Genomic DNA, 14722 nt, shown 5'->3' with positions numbered 1-14722 from the left:
TGCTCAACCTTTTGTCATGTGAGGTGAGAAAGTTGGAGGAGTCCAGGTTGCTAATGAGGCTCTCCAGTGCCCGGTCCTCGTGCTGGGCCTGCTCACTGAAGCTCTCCTTCAGGCCCGGCAGAGTCTTGTCGAGCTCGTCCTCCCCCAGATAGGCATACGGGCAGTACTCCCGCGTGCGAGAGTAGATGTTGGCGTTGTCGTAGCAGTCAGAGCAGATGACCAGCGGACCTGGACCGCCACCTGGCGAGAAAGAACGAGCATCTCGATAAGTGTTCCTTCACAGTCACTTGTTTTACCAAGCCTCTTCCAGACTATGGCTTCAATTTAGGACTCTGCCGTTGACCAACAGTTACTGACAGTTGATTATTCTCGCCATTTGTAATGTGGAAAATTTGGAATATCTATTACATTTTTTGGGAATAATTTTGATTAAATCATAGCTTGTCTTTGGTTTTCATAGACATTCAAAAGCCTTTTCTCGAGACCTGGAATATAGGACATTAAGAACATTTTTGTTACAACATAACTGATGTGTATTTACTGTTTGTTTTACTTCCCTTGTTTGTTTTTGCGGGCATATTATGAGTCCATCATCATGTGCATCTGTACTCGTATTGCTGCAACTGTTACTAGCATCCTGACCTGAATATTTAGTGCAGTATGCATTTTCTCTTATTTAATTAGTTCAAATGGTGTTATATAAAAAGGACATTTTATATATATATATATATATATGATGAAAGGCATCGATATCATAATTCCAAAACCCTTCAGATAAGAAGAAAACTGAACTCTGAACTGAACACTAGGAAAGAAAGAAAGAAATAAAAACACATAAGTGCTTGTCTGTAGCAGACACTAACCTGTGGGAAGTCCAGCTATTCCTTCACGGGGCTCTCCGGGGTGGAAGCTGCTCCGGCCAGTGAACAGAGAGCCAACCCTGCAGTGCAGCAGGCCATTCCCCTCAGTTTCCACCTCGTTTGCCGTGTCTCCATAACACACACCTGGGACAGAAATGACAACAGTCAGTGACCTCATTTTAAAAAGGATCTGAGCATGTCAAAAACATTTGAATCCTGAAAAAGAAAGTCAGAGGAGCTGTATTGAATTTAAAGACATTCATGAAAAGAAATGTATGTTGTCGTCTTTTTTTCCCATGTCAGAACGGGTGGCAGGAGACAATGCAGACCCAAACCAAACCAGCGTATAATGATAGCAGAGATGACCTTCCTATGTGCAGCTCATAGATGATTTCTATAAGAATTTTAATTTCTAATGACATGCAAGAACACCACACTTATTATGCCAAGATCATGACATAAATATCTTATAGATCTTACAAAATGATTATTCGTGATCACGAGAAAACTGGTGGAATTCATCAAATCTCAAAGAAGAACACTCACCGTCTGTGCCCTTGTGGACATATCCATTGGAAAGGGGAGGCATGAGCTGCTGGTGGCTGCCAGCCTCAGAGTTACTATAGCCTTCCTGAGGCTCTGACAAAGTACCCTGAGAGGACAGGTAGCTGGGGATGTCTGCTGGCAAATTCATCTCATCTGGAACACACAGAGACATGTTTTGTTACACGGCATCGAGTTCTGTGAACAGGGGTCAGACACATTTCCAACACTTTTCCATTTTTAACAATACATTTCCAGGACTTTTCCATGCTCTGAGGCACATTTTCATGACCTTACTTTCTCTTAAACCGTTATGCGTCTAAACTGCTGACCTGTGTTGCTGATACTGTAGTCCTCGCTTTTCCTGCGCATGTGATAGATGACAATGACCCAGACCAGCGAGGTTCCAACCACACAACACACCACCACAATCACCACGATGCCCACGGTGGTCCAGCCGTCCTGGTCGTATCCCGTGCCCGTTTCGCAGTTGGGCGATGGCGAGACGCTCAAGTAGATGTGGCCGCGTTCTGTTCCCAGAGTATTCGACATGATGCAGGTGTATTTCCCGGCATCGACAGGACCGGCGTCGACGATGATAAGGAGCTGATTGGCCGCAGCGAAGAAGTGGCGCTCGGTGAGTAGCAGAGGCCCGTCGTCTTTGGTCCAGTTAAGACGGGGGGCTGGGCTGCCACCGGCTATACACTGAAGTACGGCGGTTTCACCACGCGCCACTGTTCTGTCTTCCAGCGTCCGCATGAAAGATGGCGTTTCTGGAAGAGAAGATTTTTTGATTTAGTTGGTTATTTTGAGAACTTTTTTAATGTTAATGTTTAAGCCTTGATCACAAACTCATTTATTATAGAGAAGCAAATAGCTAAAATAAAGTCTCGGAAGCATTGTTATTATAATCTCTGCCAGGAGGATCAAGAGATCGGTTGCGTGTTTAAGTAAATGAGTGAGTATCTCTGTCTGTCCAAGGCAAATCTGTCATACTGATGCAGCAAACCTCTTAATATATTTCATAAAAACCTCACTTTGGGTGCTCATTTTGCTCAAGGACTTTTCATTACAAGCTGTGATGTAACAGTTGTGTCATAAACGCTCCATTCAGCCAGATTTAAGTATTCTCCATGGACATAATAAGGTTTGCACTTACATCGTCGTTAAAATTGCAGATCAGCAAACAAAACAAAAACCAAGGATGTGTAACGAGTGACAGACAAAAACGAGCAGCCAATTTGAGCAGAGTGACTCAGCTGATTTAACCCCAGTAGTAAAACATGGTGTACATGCTGACTCACCCAGGACGGTGAGAGTAGCGTTTGCAGACAGGCTGCCAGCTGCATTTTGAGCCGTACAGCTGTACACTCCCATGTCTTCTGTCTTCACATTAGCGATGAAGAAGATGTCATCGTCTGGCATCACATGCATCCTGCGCTCCCGGGCAGCCGGGAAGTCAGTGCCTCCGTCCTTCTGCCAAGCAATCTGAGGTGATGGATGGCCTTCAGCGGCACACTCCAGCCTGGCCATGGTCCCGGTCCGGATCGTCAGATCCATGGGAGTCTTAAGAAATGTTGGCAGCTCTGAAAAATAAGACATTATCATTAGTGGGACAGATGGAAAATATAGATACAATGATGTGACAGCAAGAGAAAATCTTATGATAGATATCACAGTCTTTGACGAACATCCTCACCATTCACAGTGAGCCTGGCCCTGTGGGAGTAGTTGGAGCCAAAGTGGTTGGAGACCACACACTGGTAGCGCCCCTCATCGGTGAAGTTGACATTGAGAAGGTGCAGCACAGTGGTGTAGATCAGCTCTCCCTCCTGGTACTGGGCGTAGTTCTGCACCTCTGCATCATACAGCACCTCCCCGTCCTTCCGCCAAGCTGTGGTCATTGGCGAATCACTGCTGCTGGACGCCACGCAGCTCAGGGTCACGTTGTTGCCCCGCATCGCCACGTACGTCTCCGGGTGGGTTGTGATCCGAGGCTTGGGGAAATCATCTGTGGAGGGGCGGGGACAGAAAGCGTGAATTTTTACACCAGACCTCTTCACTGAAATGTAGGATATTAGTTGTTGTTTAACATTAAGTATGCCAATACAGGAAGAGCAACATGGTGGTAGGGTTGGGCTTCTATTGGGACCGCACAACTGTTCCCAGTGTTCCAGACATTTTGTGCAACTGGTTATGAAACCTGTGAATAAAACTTCCAGAGCCAAATAACGATAATAATCTACTATAAAATGAAAACTCAATGCCCCTTCCTGCCTGACGTCAACATTTTAAAGAGATAAATAAATAAAGTGAGAATGGGACTGACCACAAACAAACTGTTCCGGGCTGACGGACAGGACATTGTGACCAAGTAGGCCGGCAGGATGAGCACAGACAGCGGAGACAGACTGCTGGAACTGGCTGACAGTCAGCCAGGGCCCGAGCCACTGCATGTGACAGTCACACAGCAGGCTGCTCGTGTTCAGGATGCTGAGAACACAAAGGTAATGGAGGAAGCGTGAGATGAGTCATTGTGAAATTAGTTGAAATCTGCTGCAGAGATAAATAAGGATGAGATGAACCCACTGAACAAATGAACAGGAATTAGGGAATTACAGGATGAGTTGGTGAACATTACAGAATGGATTTGTGATTTACCCTTTAAGAAAAGAAAACATGAATTTACTTGATTAACATGAAGATTCAATTTACCTAATTATAAAGAGGGCAATTAGCTACACTGACAACATATCACATGCTGCTTGAGTAACATTTGCATCAAAACTATTCATTCCACACTTTTTCGATAAAAGGTTTGAATAGATTCACCCAAGCAGACGACCAACTACCAGAATCCTATTGGCCCAAAGACTGTCTGGCAGTCTGCCTAAGGTGAATTGTTGTATTGCCAAAGCTACTGTAAGCTACTTCATCGAGTTTCCTTGTAGGGAAATGCTCTGAGTGAATTTGAGTTCCCTCTTCATGTTGTATGTGTATGGCTTTTATTTTGAAAGGGAAGAACAGAAGGAGTGATCTGGTATGCGCTGCTTTGTTAAGGTTGAAAAGAGTAATAAAGTTTGCGGTCCTGATGCTGACTCGATTATGACAAGTTTTGAGTGGTTGATGGCCTTATTCATGTTGCGAAAGCTCAGACAAATCAACCGTGTACCAGAAATGTCTACAGTTTTTTTGGTCTTTTTTGATCTTAAAAGCATGACCACTATCCAAGTCAAACACCAGGGTTATCATTTTTTAACCATGCAAATCAAATTACAGGCGTGAAAGCAACCCTTAACTGATCTTAATAAAGAAAGGAAACTGGCTTCATTGCCAACCACGCCTCCACAACCACGTGTTAATACACTTAAGCCGAAAATAACCCTTATTACGAGGGTGTAACCATTATGTTCCTGTAGCTACGTTATCAGGCAACGCCACTTTATCCACTCGCCAAGTAAAATAGTGCTATATTCTATTAAAGCCGCAGACTCATTAATAACAGGATATGACTGCTGTCATGATACATTTTCTGAGTTTGACAGCTGCTGGGAGGCCCTCCTAAGATGGGCTGATGGAAAGCTCAAAAAGGCAACGAACATTTCCACTGTCTGTTCTCACAGGCAGGAGACACAGCCATCCTAATGAAGCAGATGATGCTGCTGCAACTTAAAAGCGGAATCACAAATATTTGCGTGACCAACTGCGCCAACAAATTTACCATTTGGTAATACAACAATCTAATGACTCAGCAATAACACACATTTTTAAAACATCTTCACCTCAAAAAAAGGGGGTGAAAAGTTAAAGTAAAGTTACAGTGCTCCCGTCCATTCTTTACTAAAGCTACAGAAAGTCAACAATCTTCTTCATACAACTATATAACGGCAATTCAAAGTGCTAATTATGTCCTAAATCATTATAATTCCTTTTTAATGAAAGCCACATTGTTACATGAGTCAAAGAAACAATAATAACACAGCTTCCAAATGTGCTTATGAGAGCTGGAAGGTTCATTTAGTGTCTACTCACAACACTTTGAGCTTCATATGGGACAACGCCTCTGGGTGTATCGACATGATGCCATTCTTGCTGAGGTCCCTGCAGAGAGGACAGAAATATGGATCAGACACACGTAAGATGTGATTTGATCAAAATGGCATCCAATTTCACAAGCATAAGACATTCTTTTGGTAAAAAAAAAAAGGCCTGCTATCTTTACTCATTCAATAATAACAAGAGATCCTTCTGAGACACACGTATAACTGTGTGGAGAAACAGCGGTGTGCAGGGGCTTTACTCACAGGTGCTCCAACTCCTCCAGGCCCTCAAACGCTTTCTTAGTGATTGATTTGATTTTGTTCCGCTGTATGATTCTGTAAAAAAATATATATACATTTCATATGAGATTCAGTAAAAACCTTCAGCCAATAAATCTGCTACAAAATTGGGACGTTTCACCATCCTTTCAATGCCAGTCAGGGGAAAAACTTCTGATTAAAGCATTACATTTCTCAGCAGAAACGTAGTGAGCAACCAAATATCTGGAACACTGCCACACAATGAAAGACCCACCTGCCACATTTCTCTAAATACAAGATATTTTACAAGCATGGATCATATATTAAATCAAAACTATATGACTATATGTGTACAATCTGAGTGTCCTCACAGTGTGTTCAGCTTCTTCATTCCATCAAACACACCGATGGAGTCTTCAATGGCCCAGGACATTTCATTATTGCGGATATCTCTGAAAAAACAAAAAGTGACATTTAAGATATTAAACACTGTAAAAAAACAAAAAACATCACATCCCCCGTCTATGTAAAGAGATCCACAGTATTTCCACTGTGGCTGTCGGTGGCAGTGACTCTCATATTAGAGACTAACAATCTGAGACACCATACTTCCACGGTGCGTTACAGTTCGCTGCCCCTACGGTTCCGACGAGGGGAAACTAATTGGCTCTGTTTAGCACTGGGACAGTTCATGGGTCCACTGGAGACACAGAGAAGCCTTGTGTTTCACCGGATGGTTATGGGCTCTTTTGTTTCCTCATGCTTGGCCACCTCTGAAAGAACTTCAGCGCTCTCCCAACTCCACGTCTCCCACGAAAGCTTCGAGGATGGTCAAACTCCCAATTATAACCTCTTTCTCGTTGCAGCTCGGCAGCTTAAGCGGAAGTCTGGATGGCAAATAATGACTCAACACCTTCATCTCCTGTCAACCCTTCTTACCTCGCAGGTAAATGTGTGATGAAAAAGAAATACTTGCTCAATTAGGCTGATATTCTGAGCCTGAGCTACAAAGTATTTCCAGAGCTTTTGTGGTGGTTTTAATATGGCTCAGAATAGGGATGTCAGTTTTGGTTAATTCGCTTTCAATGGAGGACACCCATTAACCGCTAACTAACCAAAAAAAGAAAAACTATGTGAAATAAAAGAGGTGCTTTCCTTTTACTCTGGCGCTCCGCTGTCTCAATAAGCTTTGACGTATAATGTCAAAGCACTATATCCATCCAATTGAGATCTTTTTGGGGGGCTGTAAATGTCTTGCCGTTTATTTATTATTTCTGTTGGCTTCGCTGAAGTTTACTGCCACATTTCGATCAGGTCACGGGCGCTCCTATCACCATCAATCCTTTCCAGCTGGTATTGTTCTAAATAGTTTGATCATTGGTCCCTATAAAGGCCGATCCGCTGACACATCAATTCTGATTTTAAACGTTTACAATACTATTAGTCTGCTTCTTGCCTGCTCTTTAATTCGCTCTGGTATCGACACTGCATATTGTGAATGGTAAGGGGTAAAACAGCAGACTTACAACTATGTACAACCACGGAATGTATTTTCGTGGCCCTGATATGGGGTGTATTAATGTAGGAGGACATTCTTGTAAAAAAATGGTAACTCCCATTAACTTAATAAACAGAGTGGTGCACAATATCGAATGGTATCCAACACCTAAGAAAGAATATCCCAATTTCTCCCCATGACAAAGCCAGAGCTGCTGTTTTATTGGTTGAGCATATTGCTCAGTAAACACTGAAATGTTGAGCATCACATATGCTGTTACTATTTCATGCCTGCTTGATGAAATATTAAAAAACAAAAACTAACAAACTCAAATCCCAGACCAGAAGAAGCCTTGCTCTACCCACACTAACAAAAGATTCTATCAACCTTTATCTCTCGGCCTCTGGCTCAGTGTGTTTATTCTCCCACGCACAAAGTTACAACAACCTTCTATACAGTACACGGCTCACATGGAAAACATGGACTCAGCACTGAGGGTGCCTTTCAAATATTCAATGTAGATGCGATTGCACTGGGTAATAAAGATCCCAGTGATGTAACACCTATGCTTGCTTCTCCTGTGAGTGAGCAGAACTCTCCAGCAGATTTTCCAAGTTTCAACTCATTTGAAATCAAAGTGATGCTCACAGTGAACAGCAGGACAGAGGACACAAAACCAAGACATACTGGATTCTATGGAAACAACACAGTGGGTGCTTTGATCTCAGACTAAACATGAGACTAATGACAAACAGGATCTGAACGCAACATTCTCTATATTAGCGGACGCAGACAATTTCTACTGTGGACTACTTTAGAAATGTATTAAAGGCGGGACCAGAACTACACATGAAGAGTGAAACAAACAGACCTACAGTAGTTAGCGGCCTTCATAGGAATGCACAGAGCCAAGAACATGTCAGGAGGGTTATATTTCATATATTGCGCAATATTACACCTGTTACATCAAATAGGCAACACATATTTCAGACAGATTTCTCTGAGGAGCACTTACAGGGTGCGCAGACTTGCCAGGCCGCTGAACACTCCCTCGCCCAAATGGCTGATGGAGTTCTCTCCGAGGTTCAGGCTCTCCAGGAGACCTAATCCAACTAAAGCTGTCTCCTCAAGTCTAGTCAGATGATTGAAGGACAAGTCTCTGCACAAAACAGAAATATGAGAAAGATTATTTCAAACAAATTCTTTATTTAACACCAGTCTTGTACTGCATGTTTAAGAATACTCCAAAATGAGGCATTTTCACAAAATTGTACAAAAAAGGATGCCATACATACACCAGAGGCATGACAACATTGAATCAGCTCCAGACAACAACTGTACGGCAGCAAGATAACAGTAAGTCCTCTGAGCACACAGAATGGATTTCAGAGCACTGGGCTGATGAAAGAAAGTAAAAACTCTTAGCTGCGAGGGGATTCTAAGAATGAAGCAAACACTCACAGTTCCTCCAGCTTTTGGCAAAACTCCCAGGCGTCTGGTCGGATGATGCCGACAGCATTCTGGCTGACCCGCAGGACGCGGAGCATGCGCAGTCCATACAGCCAGCCTTTGTTGACCTCTGTTAGGTTGTTGTGCTCCAGCTCTCTGAGACAGAGATGGGATAAACAAAATGGCATTAACAAAAACAACTGTAATTACATAAATTGCTTTGACAGATACATAAAAATACTGAATCGGTTGTGAGGTTTTCTCCTACTTTTGTGTTTTCCCAACCAACATTGTGTGCATTCACAGTAATCTTTGTAGTATTTTCAACACTGCTACACAATTCCTGAAGAACCAACTGTTAAATGTCACTTAAAAAGAAGAATCTACAACACCAGACTTACAGTTCTTCAATGTTGTTGAGTCCAAAGAAGGCTCCATCCATGAGCTTTGAGATGCCATTCCTCTGCATCTTCAGTGACCTCAGTGAGTCCATCCCTTTGAATGTCAGACTGTCCACGATCTTGATCTTGTTACGCTTCATTTCACTGCAATGACAGTAAGGACCAGCTTCCTTCAACCAAGTACATTTATACCCAAAGAAACTAGAGCCATTTGAGTTAAACCAAATTTATCCAGCTTTAATCCAAAGATGTGTCTGCCAAATATCAACTGTTAAACTTGTGACAAATTATTTTAGTTTTTGCACCAAAACACGTCACGCGATACTTACAGGAACTGAAGCTGTGGAAGTTTGAAGACTTTGGATGGCAGCACAGCTAATCTGTTCCTGTTCAGCTTCAGCACCAGCAGGGAGCTGGAGATGTTTTCAAAGCAGCCAGGCTCGAGGACGCTGATCTTGTTATTACTCAAATTCCTTTGAGAAAAAAAGAGCAGAAACATTAGAGCCAAAATCAAGAGGGAGAAGACTATTTGCGCTGTAGTTAAATCTACTGTATGTGAATAGCCACATACAACAATATGCTTACTCACCAAACTCAAACTTATCAAAACAAGGTGTCTATTGTGCTCAGCCATAACTGCTGTCATCTTACTGTTGCATTATATACACAGCCCTTTTTATACTATTAGTTACTCTAAAGTAGTAAACTGGTGTACTGGTATGACAAGTGTCAACAACATTAGATTAGATCCTGGATGTTTTCTACTATTAAAATACTATATATGTGCAGTAATGTGAAGCCGTGGTCGGCGCATGTGGTACTCACTTAAAGAGTTTTTTAGATTTGTATTTTCAGGCTAATCTTGAAGATCATTTATTCCATGATGAAAAAAAATGAAGATTACTTACAGATATTTCAGCTGCATGAAGGGGAAGGATCCGACTTTGAGCTCTGAGATTGAGTTGGATGTCAGGTCCAGTGTCTCCAAGGAAACGTATGGCTGCAGCTGATGCATCAAAAGTTCTGAGATCCGATTATGGACTCTGAATCATACAAAAAATATGACCCGTATTAGTTTTTTCAAAGTCATAATGACGCAGGGATGCACAGATCCAACTGTTTTTAGTACCAATACCTATACCTGGGCTTTGGGTATTGACTGATACCGAGTACCAATCCGATACCAGCGTCATTAATAAGCTATATGCCTCACTGTTAAAACTGACTAGGATCATTCTTTTATGTGTGAGGCAACATCAGGCTTTACTTGAACATAGCTTTCCTACTAAATGTCAATAGACAGTTAAACTTAGACATAGCAGATCCAGATATTTGACATAGGATCGGTCCGGTATCGGATCAGTGCATCATTTACGAACTATATGTCTATGGGATACTCAAATCATATCAACATGAGGAAAGACTCATATCTGTTGCTGAGTTTCAAAAGGACAATACCTAATGGTACCTTACCAATGTTTTGGTTTCACTGTATTTGTATACAAAACATAATACGACATCAAAAAATTGAACATTTTTAATTCCTCCCAAAGGGTCTTAACTTAAAAAAAATAAGATATCTGTGTTTACTTTTGCAAATAAATGTTTAAACGTCGTTTTTATTTTTATTTTACAGAAGCATGTAAAGAAAGAAAGAAAGACATAAAAGGAGGCGTGCCTTTACATACAGAAATTCAAAGCTGTTTTCAGTATTTGTGTGAGTCATGATGGTGATTTTATACTCACAATGACAGCAAGGTGATATTTGAGGACACATCTCCAAGAAAGGGGACAACAGTCAGTTCATTGTGATTCATGGTGCTGAAATGAAATTCAACATAACATTAGTATCATTTAAGCACACAATAAATATAGAAGATTCAATTCCTTTCAGCATCGGGCAGATCATATTATTGTTATACAACACGTTCTCAAACGTAATGCAATTTGCCCACCGGTGTTTGATATTTCTGTTCAGTTGTCAGTTTATTAACGGCTCCTAGCTAAAACTATTCAACAGCCAGGCTACAAATGTTACCATTAAGGAGGTTATAATATTCTGTTTTTGTGGAAATAAAAGTAGAACCATCACAAAGAATGCAATACAAATAAACAACACCACAAACTACGACCTCCACAGTGACCATAAACCTCAGTCAACACCACTCTGGACTGAACATCATTGCCTTCATGAATAAAATGCTGTACCTAATAAACTGACAACTGACAGCACATTCTGATGATTCAGTCAGCGTTTATACAAGGAATGGATACATTCGTTTTCATGTAATTAATATTATTTTTAAATGTTCCACTGACGCCTTCATTATCAAAATAAGGAAAATAACTATTAAGCCATTATGATAACGTTATGGCCTAAGATAAGTGGCTAAACAACATATAAACGGGATAACGTGGTGTGTTGTGATGGACCCCTTGGTTGAGCAACAAATCTGAGCTGTGGATTCAGTGAATTCCACACATCTTACGGTTTGTGTACTTACACTTGGGTGATCCCGTCCGGTGGGTCCATGGGAGCCGTCGACAGCCTTTTCCTGTTGCAGTCCATGATACGGACATCATCTTGTCTTTTTGGACACGAGCACGGAGCAGGACAAGACTCCAGAGCCCAGGCACTCAAGCTCAGCAGCATGAAAACAAGGGCCGAAGGAATGGGCCAACCCTCCGCCATTTTAAACGTCTTCCCACTGGGGGCTACGTAACGTTAGCTACGTGGCTAACTTGCTAAACTGCTACGTTAACTGCTAAAAGAAAACACCATCAAATCGTTCCTGCAATTTGATATCAGTCAAATGAACACATACTTCAGGTTCGTAGTGCCATGACTCGAGTCGGAACCGTAAAATACATGTTTTTTACAACTTGCGTGAGACATCCCAGCAGTAATTTCTCCCCTTCTTCCCAGTCCCGGGAATTCCTTCCGCTCCAATCTGGACGGTGGATACCCTCCCGGAGCAACGTTAGCTTATGCTAGCTCAATGCTGAGCTAACTTGGTCCCACAAATACGCCACTTTCCACCACACGACATCGGTTAAACTCCACGCTTGATTGGCGTTTGATTGTATTGAGTCATGTAAAATAGTATCTTTGCTTAACCCGGGCTGTTTAAAAGGAGTTTACAAATATTTTATCCGTCTTTCTGTCCCACAAGAACAACAAAGCGCACTGAGTTGGTGGCATTGGATACCCTAGATCCCGCCCCTTTCCAGCATGTTTACAGTTATTCTATTGGTCTGAACGCGAACCTGTCAAACATTTGCAACAATTTGATTGGATTTCTGTCCAATATGTTTTTTGTGGAAACCTTTAAGTTTTCAGAACTGGCCGGAACTGCCTTAGTATTTCACATCCTTGTGGTTATTGGTGGTCATTACCGGGAATTTAAAGGAAATGTATTTGTGTTTACACATCAAACTCACAATGCCTCTTTGAAATTAATAAACAATGTTATTGGGTTATTATCAGAATTATTTTTATTAGAACAATAATAAGTGGTAACAACGTAACTTTATTTATGCAGCACCTTTCAAAACAACGTGAGAAATTGCTTCTCTTGGGAGAAAAAATAATTCAGCACAACAATTAAATACATTTAGGCAAATAAAGTAAAAAAAAATGAATTCAAAGCAGAGTGAAATACATTTAGAAAAAAATATGTTTTGAGGGTTGAAGAAATAGTATTTTGTTAGTATCTATATTTTATCTTAAAGGTATACTGTATAGGAGTTTCCTGAAAAACAAGCAACCGCATTCATTCATCACTTGTGACTTACAAGAAGTGTGTGGCGGTGTCTTTATTTACAGAGACCATGCCCTCTGCATTTCATTTCTCTTTTCTTCTTATTTCGTTCGGGGCGTTTCTGGGAATCACCCAGGTGGTATGCCCCCAGCCTGTAACAGCAGTGCACAGGGGAGATTGGGACTTTGTAAAAAGGCAGCGACCAGGTTACATCGCTGTATCCATCCGTCTCCTATGCTCTCAGTCGTGGATGTATAAAGAGCTGCAGGTCTGTGTGTTTGTTTGACCGAGGGTGGGGGTGACCAATTCAATCAGCAGCAGCATCCCATAAACTGGAGAATTTAATCCATGACTTTACATAATGTGCATTTTCTTTCCCACTTGCTGGCAATTGAGCTGTGAATAAGTGCCTCAACAGATCTTGGCTCTTCTGTCTCAATTTACAAACTGGAGATGCATTCCTGGAACAACAGACTACTGTCCCAGAAGCCCTTCATCAGTCTGAAGCAAACAACAACCGACCATGTTTCCTGAACCAAATTTAACTGGTAAACTTCAGAATAGTATCAAACATGTTGTCTGGACACAAAAAAACAAACAGTGGCATGGTCTCCATGTTCTTGGTACCTTTTTGATGGCACACCTGAACAGGTAAGCTGAAATGCGATCATTGATTAGATTGAAGAGCCCCTGAACAAATATGCCCAGCAAAACACGTACATTTAGCATTTTGTCGATGATGAGAAGGAGGCTTATTAGTTTAAGATCAAGCCGCTTGTCTCAGTTGCGACATGTGCAGTTAATGTGGTCCTGGGGACACCTACTGTTGCTGGGACTGCCGCTGAAGCGGTTTTTTTGCCAGGTCTATCTGTCTTTGGATGAATTTTGTTACAGCGATAGCGGCAAAATCGTGCAAAATGAAAGGTTACAGGTCTGTAGTCAAGATCAAAATGAAGGTCGAGTTCGACGATGGATGTGGTCAGAGCAAGGGCGCTGGAAGTAGGGGGGTAGGAAGTGGGGAAGGGGCCATTGGCCCCTCACTTTATGCCCTTGGCCCGATTTGATGTCGTGGCCTATTTTTAAATTTGTACTTGATGAGTCAGGGGTCGCAGATGTTACGAGCCAGAACCCATTGCCTCTTCTCCGGACCGTATCCTTTTCAGTCGACCAGGTACTGGAGACCTCGCCCTCAGCAACGGGAGCGAAGCAAGCGATGAATCAAGACAGGACCTCCTTCGATGAGGCGAGGGGACGGAGAAGGAGGAGCAGCCACCACCAAGGGACTCTCCCGGACAGGTTTGACCCTGGATACGTGGAACGTGGAGTGGATGCACATGGATCTCTGGAGCTGGAGCCTCACTGCCGCCGGGTTGATGATCCTCTCGATCTCGAAGGGCCCGATGAATCTTGGGCCCAGTTTCTTGGACTCTACCCGCAAGGGTAGGTCCCGGGTCAATAACCACACCCTCTGACCCACCTGTTAGATGGGGGCTGGAGTGTGGTGTTGGCTAGCCGCTGTTGCGTAGCGGTCGGCAGACCGAAGCAGGGTTGCTCGGGCCTTCGTCCAGGTCTAGCGGCAGCGGCGGATGTAGGTCCGGACTGAAGGGCAGGAAACCTCCTTCTACAACGTGAGGAACAGAAGAGACTGGAACCCATATGCGCACTGGAAGGGTGACAAGCCTGTGGCGGAGCTGGTCAGGGTGTTGTGAGCGTATTCCACCCACATCAGCTGGCGAGACCAGGAGGCAGGATTCTGGGAGACCAAGCAGCGGAGGGCTGTTTCCATCTCCTGGTGTTTCCTCTCTCCATCTGGCTGTTGGATTGGGGGTGAAAACCAGAGGACAGACTGACGGTGGTCCCCAGCAGAGCGCAGAATTCCCTCCAGAAGATGGAGGTGAACTGAGGACCT

General features: G+C 42.8%; 1 protein-coding gene across 1 annotated transcript in view; it reads right to left on the bottom strand.

Annotated features, from left to right (window-relative positions):
• The window catches only part of lrig2 (leucine-rich repeats and immunoglobulin-like domains 2), a 14036-nt gene extending 1792 nt beyond the window's left edge, over positions 1 to 12244 (bottom strand). The window contains exons 1-17 of the mRNA XM_068705422.1: positions 11557 to 12244; positions 10799 to 10873; positions 9961 to 10095; positions 9382 to 9525; positions 9053 to 9196; positions 8664 to 8807; positions 8218 to 8361; positions 6076 to 6156; positions 5708 to 5779; positions 5436 to 5504; positions 3733 to 3896; positions 3103 to 3414; positions 2708 to 2989; positions 1736 to 2176; positions 1407 to 1559; positions 864 to 1004; positions 1 to 240 (exon numbers count right to left, since the gene is read on the bottom strand). The exon at positions 1 to 240 is cut by the window's left edge and continues 30 nt beyond it. Coding sequence (XP_068561523.1) covers positions 1 to 240; positions 864 to 1004; positions 1407 to 1559; positions 1736 to 2176; positions 2708 to 2989; positions 3103 to 3414; positions 3733 to 3896; positions 5436 to 5504; positions 5708 to 5779; positions 6076 to 6156; positions 8218 to 8361; positions 8664 to 8807; positions 9053 to 9196; positions 9382 to 9525; positions 9961 to 10095; positions 10799 to 10873; positions 11557 to 11744 — 2929 coding nt within the window. The 5' untranslated portion in view covers positions 11745 to 12244. The remainder of the gene's footprint in view (positions 241 to 863; positions 1005 to 1406; positions 1560 to 1735; positions 2177 to 2707; positions 2990 to 3102; positions 3415 to 3732; positions 3897 to 5435; positions 5505 to 5707; positions 5780 to 6075; positions 6157 to 8217; positions 8362 to 8663; positions 8808 to 9052; positions 9197 to 9381; positions 9526 to 9960; positions 10096 to 10798; positions 10874 to 11556) is intronic.
• Between the last annotated feature and the right edge of the window lie 2478 nt (positions 12245 to 14722).

The sequence above is a fragment of the Cebidichthys violaceus genome, unplaced genomic scaffold, assembly GCF_023349555.1.
Source record: "Cebidichthys violaceus isolate CVI_PGR_0920_01 unplaced genomic scaffold, fCebVio1.0.p SCAF_117, whole genome shotgun sequence".
Lineage (NCBI taxonomy): Eukaryota > Metazoa > Chordata > Actinopteri > Perciformes > Stichaeidae > Cebidichthys > Cebidichthys violaceus.
This window is presented reverse-complemented; position numbering and strand designations above follow the sequence as displayed.